We start from the raw sequence: 9,506 nt of genomic DNA, 5'->3' as shown, positions 1-9,506 counted from the left end.
GCTAGCCCTACATTGACCTGAGCGTCGGAGTGCAAACGGCCTCTAGGGCGCCCTTTGTCTTTGTGATTTTAGGTGTTAGATCGTGAGAAAGGCATGAACGAAGGCACAGAGAATCGGGCGTGAGAGTATCGTGTGACGTACGATGGCAATCGAGTCAATCGACAGAAACATTTGGTGCCCACTGTGAGGCACGATTTAAAACACTGTCCCACTCGCAAGATCAAGAAGAAAATATAAAGAAAGATGAGAAACATGAGGCAAGGATTCGTTGCACCGAATGGAGATGAAAGCCTCACCCTGCAATAGATCATGGAAACGATGCAGGCTCTCCAAGAAACGGTGGCAGCATCAATTGTGGATCAAGAACGCATCCAGATTGATCAGGCTGCGTCGCTGTTGAGAAACAAAGAATTGCAGAGAGCCAACGAGGAGTTGCATAGGGATTTGCGCAATGAGGAAGGGGAAGATGAGGTGGATGATCAAGAACTTGCGATGCCAGCCAGAGAATTCCCGATGCCATTCTCGCAAGCAATCATGGATGCCGTGATACCAGCCACGTTTGTGGGGCCCAAAGCCACCTTCACAGATGTAGAGGACCCAGAGGCTCACCTCACGGCCTTCCATACATATATGATGTTGGTTGGGGGTTCTGACGCGATGCGGCGCAAGCTGTTCATGAGCACATTGGTGGGAACAACGATGGATTGGTTCATCAGCCTCCCTGATGGAAACATGACGTCGTTCCGACAACTTACTATGTTGTTCAGAGAGCAGTACATCGCGAATCGGGCTCCCCTACCTGTCTCTTACGATCTTTTTGACGTAAGACAATATCAGGGAGAGTCCCTGAAAGAATTCCTCAACCACTTTGGAGCACAAGTGGTGAGGCTAAACATCAAGGACGAAACAATGATAGTGCACGCGTTCAAAAAGGGCATCGTGACAGGGCCTTTCAGTGAATCACTCATCAGGAACGACCCCAAAACTTTCGGCGAGATAAGGCGTCGAGTGGTGGCTCACATTGCTGCGGAGGGAGAAGTCCATGAGAAGCGCACGTGCGTTGTTCCCACGCTCCCACGTGCACCAGGTCGACCTCAACCCCTAAGGGTACATTAGGCAACGACAAAGAAGAAGACCCCGGCGAAGCAGCAACCCTACCAACCCAGGAAACCCCAAACCAAGGGGCATGCAAGAGAAAGTGTGCCACCAAGGCACGACTTCGTGGTAGAATTAAAGGACCTCATCGCTATCCCAACATAGCAGAGAGACTGAAGATACCTGCCAAGACCGACAAGAAGTTGGGGCCCAACAAGAACGCCTGATGTGAGTTCCACAAGCGTTTGGCCACCCTATACGCAACTGTTTGGCGCTAGGACACCAGCTGGACGAGTTGGTGAAGAATGGCTTCCTGAGGGATTACTTGCAGGAAACACAGGGTGTCAAGGACGTGGCGGTGATAGGGGGTGACCAGGGGCATGAAATCCCCGTGCATGGTGAAGTCCACACCATTTCGGGAGGTTTTTCAGGAGGAGGGTGCACCGCTTCTCAGCGGAAGAAGTCTGCACGAGCAATGATGTCGGTAGAAGCGTAAGAGGCAGATGACGTCGACCTCGTCTTCACCAAGGCCGACCTCCGAGACGTCGTCCCACACGACAACGATCTGGTAGTGATCTCAGTAGTAACCGCTGGGAGGAAGGTACACCGTGTACTGGTGGATCAAGGAAGCTCGACAGACGTGATGTTCTGGACGACTTTCAACAAGCTGCAGTTGTCCCCCGACCTGCTAAGGTTTTATACTGCCTGCCTATACGGTTTCACGGGAGACCAGGTGAAGGTGCGTGGCCACTTGGAGCTGAAAACCATTTTCACAGACGGTACCGCGTCCCGTACAGAGAACATCAGGTACCTCGTTGTCAACGCCCCCTCCGCATATAACGTACTGCTAGGTAGACCTACGCTGAACAGGCTGAGGGCGGTATCATCGACGAGGCTCATGAAGATGAAGCTGCCTGACTTGGGGGGAAAGGTGATTACCAGCAAGTCAGATCAGAAGGAGGCTAAGAGGTGTTATGAGAACAACCTCAAGACGAAGAAGATAGGGGTGTTCATGGTTACCACCAGGGCACCAGAGAAGAAGGAAGTCCAACGAAGAAAGAAAGGTGAACCTGGACCTACTGGATGAGTTGAAGGAAGAAACAAGAATCAAAGTTGAAGCATTGAAAAGAAGGGTGGTGTACAAGTACAGCTCGAAGCTGAAACCTCGCCAGTTCCAGGTCGCCGACCTGGTGATGCGGAAGGCTCACCCGTATCGATTAGAGAACAAACTATCCCCCAAGTGGACTGGTCCTTTCAGAGTGACAGAGGCCCTTGGGAATGAAGCATACAGGCTTGAGACGTTGAAGGGAGGCGCGATTCCTCGTACATGGATTGTGACCAACCTCAAGTTTTACTTTAACTGAACAGTAACCTTGTACATAGTTCTTAGGGGACACTCTTTCCCTTATGAGGGTTTTTTAATGAGGTCACCCAATAAATTTCGATTGAAATATATTCTCGAATTTTTGTACAATACAGTTACGAACTGTTCCCTTGCGTGAGAAGTCTCGAGAGCAGGAAAGGTAGGTTCGTAGAGAACACCTCTCCACTCGAGTGAGAACGCCAAGGTCGAATGAAACAGTTCACCAGTTAAATCCCCGTCGCCTTTGAGCGAAGATGAGGTCAGTTACAAATTGTTCACCTTGCGTTAGAAATCTCGAGAGCGGGAAAGGTAGGTTTGTAGAGAACAACTCCCCCCTCGTGTGAGAACGCCAAGGTTGAATGAAATAGTTCACCAGTTAAATCCTCCTCGCATTTAAGCGAAGATGAGGTCAGTTGTGAACCGTTCGCTTGGGTTAGAAGTCTCGAGTGTCGGAAAGGTAGGTTCGTAGAGAACACCTCCCCTTCGAGTGAGAACACCAAGAATGAACAAGTATGGTTCACTAGAGAAATCCTTCCTCGCCTTTGAGCGAGGACGAGGTCAGATACGAGCCATTCCCTTGCGTTAGAGGATCTCGAGTGCGGAGGAGGTAGGTTCCCAGAGGACACCTTCCCTTCGAGTGAGAACGTTAAGGTTGAGAGAAATGGTTCATCGGTGAAATCCTCTTTTAAGAGGTCAGTCACAGGCTTTTCCTTGGGTTAGAAGTCTTGGGAGAGGAAAGGGCAGGTTTGCAGAGAACACTGCCCCCTCGAGTGAGAACGCCAAGATTGAGTAGCGTAATTTATAGTTAAATCCTCCCCTGATTCTGAGTAAGGGTGAGGTCAGTTCAGGTTAGTATGCAAAGCCCCACTGAAGGGCAAGCGTGCTACCTAAAGTTCAAAAAGTTCGTTAGAGGCGTTGTTGGAACGTAGGTCGCCTGGGCGAGGACTTAGTCTCTTCGCTGAACAAGTTACAGCTCGAGACTGGGGGGCTTGTGTACTGACCAGTCCTCGGGCGTCGTTTGACCACTAGTAATGATGGGGTCGTGTAAGGTGGGTCCCACGAGCGGCATGTGCGCCAAGGTACCAAAGAGTGGTCAGACATCGATCACCAGGATGTGTCGATGTGTCACCAAGCAGTGTAGAGAGGTCGAACATCGGTGACTCAAACAACAGAGCTGGGCCACGAGAGGTGGATCCTAGACCACACACCAGTTGTCAGTTAGGGGGAAGCCTAGGTCACGAGAGTCCATGCATGTGGTGTGGATGACGCGTTCAGGCGTAACACAAGTAAAGAGCCATTGGAAGAGATACTACATGTAAGGGTCACGTTCCTTGGGTGAAGTTGCACGCATGGCACGTGAGCAGCTAGGGCGCTCCTAGGACGGGTGACCCCAGAGACTAGGTGCACGAGGTGGCATCCAGGTGGTCATCCCGTCAAAGGTCGCACTCTAGTTAGGGAGCCCTACACGCTAGGTTGCCCTAAATGTGGGTAATAGCAGCGCTAGGGCACACCCTCAGAAAACCTAATTTGGGTAGCGGAAACAGTGGAAACCCTAGAATATATAAAGGGTAGTAATAGACCTAACAAGGTATGCAATTCATTTGCGCAGCTTTACACACACAGATTACACATGATCTTTTTACAGCATACTTTGGTGTTTCATAGCCCTACACTGACTTGAGTGTCAAAGTGCAAACGGCCTCTAGGGTGCCCTTTGTCTTTGTGATTTCATTTTTTAGATCGAGAGAAAGGCACGAACGAAGGCACAGCGAATCAGGTGTGAGAGTATCGTGAGACACACGAGGGCAATCGAGTCAACCGGCAGGAACATCAATTAATGAAGGAGCGTATTCTGTTGAAAAGCATTTAAAGTAGATTCAACATTCAAATCAAAATTCTGTTAGGATTTTCAAAGAAACAATTAGGTGAAACCATGAAACAACCGATTGTTTGGCTTGACAGTTAAGTCAACCAAACTAAAACAGAGTTCAACCTTTTCAAAACTCATAAGAGTAAAACAACCAGTTGTTTCGACAAAACAACAGGATGTTTTTCACTTAGTTGGAAAAACACTTGATTTCAAAAAGGTTTTAAATCACATCAGTTTTAGATTCAACAAAGGAGTGGATCACATTCTATTCTACCCAGATCCCACCCAAAAACAGCAGCAACACCAGCCTTTCATCAAACACTTGGATTTGGATTCTTCAAAGCACTTGATCACTCTTGATCAACAATATCTTCATCTATATGATTCCAATATATCAATAAAGTCAAGCTATCTCCTTCTAGATAAATCTCTAACCAAAGCACATCCTAACCAATCTCAACACGATGTTTCCTTTCCTAAAAATACTATGTCTCAATTGCATTTCACATGATTCATATTTCATCTAATTCATCAACATATCATTCCATCATACAAAAAATTATACTTTTAACATAGTTAGAAAATATCAACAATAGTCACGTAACATTAAATTTCAAAAATCAATTGAATAAATTGGTTTAAACACTTATGTTTCATAATTTTAATCAAATATAGATCTCTAAAAGTTATGATCACTTATCATTTACAAATTAAGAAATGTTCAAAAGATTTAATTGAATCTTATATAAAAGAGAAATAAAAGGTAGTTACGAAAGGATGACAAATGTTGTCCAAATTGCTTTAGCCAATTAAGATTGGCTTGAGCCCAGGAAAATTGGCTAAGCGCGTGGAAATTTGACTGAGCGAATTTGAGGCAGAAAACACCTAAAAGTTGCAGCTCAAATTCACCGAGCACATGGAATTTGGCTTAGCAGATTTGAGGTCGAGAGTATCTGAAAATTGCAACTCAAATTTGTTGAGTGTAGGGAAAATTTTTGGAGTGGATTTGAGGCTTAGATCTCTCCTAACTTTCCATGTATAGTCCACTTTAAGTGCAGGGAAAAGCACTGAGCAAATTTGGGATCAAGAGCATGTCAAATTTGTATGTCCAAATTCGTTGAGTCCAAGGAAATTCTCCTGAGTGAATTTAAGATCAAGAACATGTATACCTCATTTTAAAACCCAATTTTTCTAGTAAAAACCAAGATTAAACTTTATAGTTCATTCCACAATCAATTTAAATCATCAACCACTTATCAAGTTGTTTAAAACTTTCAATCATTTTCATAAATTTATATCTATTGAAAAAGAATACAACTTCCCTTGCATGAAGAACTTGTCTCCATTGTGATTTCCAAAAACCAACAGTAGGATTACTCCAAAATTCAGGGACTCGATTTAAAAATCTAATCGGCTAGAAATGATCTTTGGTTCCTCAACTACTATGAGGCATGAACAGATTTTCAAAACAAATGAGGTTTGGAAGGAGAAAATTTAGAAAGAAAGAAGAGGAAATGAGAAGAGAGATATATGCGATGGAAGAGGCTTCACATTTTTGTCTTAAGGGGAGGACTGCTGACTTTCAATTATATATATATATATATATATATATATATATATATATATATATACACACACACACACACACATTCTCTAAGGTGGTTTGTAGGGGTGCTACTGAGCTTTAACACACACACACACACACACACACACACACACACACATATATATATATATATATAAATACACATCTTTCTTTAAGCGGTTACATTATCCCCAACTACAACAATTTTTGTCCTCGAAAATTAGCTTATCAAGAAAACAATTAGGATATGATGTTCGTATCTCCTCTTCTATTTCCTAAGTGGAATTTTTAGAGACGAGATCTCACAGTATTTTCACCATGGGAATATGTCTTTAAGGAGTTGTTTCACTTGGGATGCAAGTTGATTTAGTAGAAACAAGGATTGAGTTTTTGGTTTCTCTTGGACTAGGATTTTGATTACAAAATATGGTGTTGACTCAGTGATGATCACCATTGGACATGAACTTAACCAAATCATTAAGTGAAGGTTCTCTTCAAAGAGAAAAAGGAAAAGACACAAACAATGAACAAATGGAAATGAAAATTACACATTCATAGTAGAAGAGAATTGATAGAAATGGGAGAGAATGGAAAGAGATAAGAGGAATGGAAGACTTAAGTAGTTGTACACATCCATGGACGTGGAAGGATGGAGAATTCACACCAGTTGGGGGAGGAGAGCTCTAAGATGATCCTTGCCAAGATAAGAGTCAGAGGAAAAATAGCTACTCAGATATTCACTCCAATAGAGTTTCTTTACTCAAATTCTAGTCTCAATTACATGAAGTAAGGCACTCTATTTATAGCTTAAGGTGTCGTGTGAATTAGCAAAGGGAGGGAAATTCAGATTCAAACTAAGCCTAACTAAGCTCTTAATTAGGCGCCTCTAATAGTGGATCTAGGAGAATCATTCTTCTCACATATAAGCATATGTGCTTAATGTGAGAAGTGTGACTTGGGCGGCACATGGGAGGATACTTTCTAGAAGCTAGGTTTAATTTGGGATTGGCTATTTAATTCCTATTCTACAGAAATACAAAGCAGAGAAAATAGCTAGTGCTCAAGTCCAATAATTTGTGCTCTACTATTGGTAGTCCTCTGAGGCATAATGGGCTCTGAGTCACTGGCTATGGAATAAGTCTAGCCTAACCCTGAGTTCTATGTCATGATCCTGGTCATCCTTCTAGAATATTGGGCTAGCTTAGTGGATGCTCTATCAGTCAGGGATTCATCAACTTGTGAATCTATAATTTTTATTGGCTTCACTTCAAATGATAAATTTTCTTTCATTTGGACTAAATCAAACTCTAGAATGTGACTAGGATCAGATACATACTTCCTTAGATGAGATAAATGGGAAATTTTATGAATTTGGGCCAAATGAGGAGGTAAAACAATTTCATATGCCATAAGACATGTTCTCATGAGAATTTGATAGAGTCCTATGAACTTTGATGTCAATTTCTTGGATTTGATCGCTCTCCCTACACCAGTGTATGGTGTAACTCTCTGAAAAATATGTTCACGGATAGAGAATTCTAATGATCTTCTTTTTTGATATGCATAAGATTTTTGTATGCTAAGAGATGTTTTTAATCTTTCCTGAATTATCTTGACATTCTCATTGGTTTTCTATATTAGTTATGGTCAAATCAATACACTCTCACTAACGTGAAACCAACATAGAGGTATTCTACATCTTCTCCCATACAATGCATCAAAAGAAGTCATTCTTGTGCTTGCTTGGTAGCTATTATTGTAGGTGAACTCTACCAAAGGTAGAATTTCATCTCAACTACCCAAATGATCCAACACATATGTCCTAAGTAAATCCTTTAAGGAATAAATAGTTATCTACGATTTTCCATTAATTTGAGGATGGTAGGTTGAACTGAGTTTGATTTAGTTCCCAAAGCTACCTGAAGTGTTGGCCATAATCTGGAGGTGAATTTGGGATCTTTATCTGAAACTTTGCTAGAAGGTACACCATGTAATATGACCTATCTCATCTTTGTATATTTGAGCCAGCTTCAGCGTAGAGATTCTTAAGTCTATAAGTAGAAAGTGTGTATTTTTTAACAAAATGTCCATATAATCCAAACTGAATCATGCTTCCTCAAGGTACGTGGTAAGTTAGTAACTAAGTTAATATGCCTCCAGGTTGTTGATGTTCAATCTTGGAGTTTTGATAAGATAAATGAGCAACTACAAACTTGACTATATTTTTCTGTATCATAACACCCATAAGACTTTTTGAAATTTGCTACCCCTAGATCATACTTAAATGTAAATTAGACTTGTTTTTATGACTTTTAGATAACTCATATGCTTCAATTTATCATTATTTGTGCCACATAGTTTGTTTCTCAATATTAAAATACCATACGCTTCCCACATAGAAGTCTTTAATTTCATCAATATTTAATAAACTCAAAATATTCTTCAAATTCAAATTCGTCAATTAGTTTTACTCTTATGTTTTCTAGAAACTGATCAGGTGTAACAAGTATATTACAATTGATGCGATTTGAAGGTACAACAACTTCATAATTTAAATTGTTGAAACTTTCACTCAACTCCAACTATCCATTCTTGAGTGTTGAAACATATACCTACTTATGACTTTAAGCATTTGTAATGATATTTCCTTTCCTAGGATAATACCACCACTAGAAATCATAATATTTCAAATTTAATGATGGTAGATATGATGTGAGTATGTGACTTATAATATTCTGAATCACTAAGTGTGATAGATGAATGAATTGATATGTTTATGTATGATGATGTGAGTAAATATTAGAGATATCATGACTTGCATATGTTAATAGTTATCAAAAAAGATATTTTGAAATGTTAAAATGTATGGTGTAAGTATTAATTTAGAAGGTTTGATGAGATATTCCGATGCTAATAATAGTCCAAGTGAAATTGACAAAGATATTACATAATAAAATATCGATGGAAATTTCATATATCAAGTTGACAGTGAGAGTAACCTTTGCTTAACTAAAATTGTAGAAATCATTATATCATGAAAGTTTGTTCAAATGAGATCGATACATGAAAGTTAGATTGTTAAACATACTAAATTTATGATAAGTTTTAATATTTAAAATTGAACTTAATATTAATCTTTCAGTAACTCAATATTTAGATATTTATAAAATAAAATAAAAAGACAAAAGAAAAAAAGTGAAATATATGTGTTTGTTTTAAAAAGAGTGTGATGGAAGAGGGCCAAGCTCAACACCCCATGAAAGACAAGAGCCAAATCTAGAGTGTCTAGAGCCAAGTGGGGAGCGTCTAGCACAAGGAGAAGAGCGTCTAGAGGGGGAGCGTCTAGAAGGAGGGGGAGAGCATCTAGGACCTCTTACTAGGTCCATGACCAAGCTACGAATGGGAGCCTTGGGCCAAGCCAGGGATGGGAGAGAAAGCAACATGTATATGCTACATGAAGGCCCATTAAGGGTAGCTTAGTATTAAGTGTAGCGTAAATAGCATAAACTTGTTTCCATGTGATTTACCCTAGATTTGCTCACGTTCTAGAATGTTTCTCACATGGCCGGCCATGTGCTCCATGTGATGTAATT

General features: G+C 41.1%; 1 protein-coding gene across 1 annotated transcript; it reads left to right on the top strand.

Annotated features, from left to right (window-relative positions):
- Nucleotides 1-309: 309 nt before the first annotated feature.
- Nucleotides 310-1,591, top strand: LOC137834127 (uncharacterized). The gene is made up of 2 exons (XM_068642191.1): nt 310-1,107; nt 1,427-1,591. The coding sequence occupies exons 1-2, from the start codon at nt 310-312 to the stop codon at nt 1,589-1,591; spliced, it is 963 nt and encodes a 320-aa protein (XP_068498292.1).
- The last annotated feature ends 7,915 nt before the right edge of the window (nt 1,592-9,506 follow it).

This window comes from Phaseolus vulgaris, chromosome 5, assembly GCF_000499845.2.
Source record: "Phaseolus vulgaris cultivar G19833 chromosome 5, P. vulgaris v2.0, whole genome shotgun sequence".
NCBI classification, from domain to species: Eukaryota; Viridiplantae; Streptophyta; class Magnoliopsida; order Fabales; family Fabaceae; genus Phaseolus; species Phaseolus vulgaris.
The sequence above is the reverse complement of the archived record's forward strand: the minus strand, read 5'-3'. Positions and strand labels throughout refer to the sequence as shown.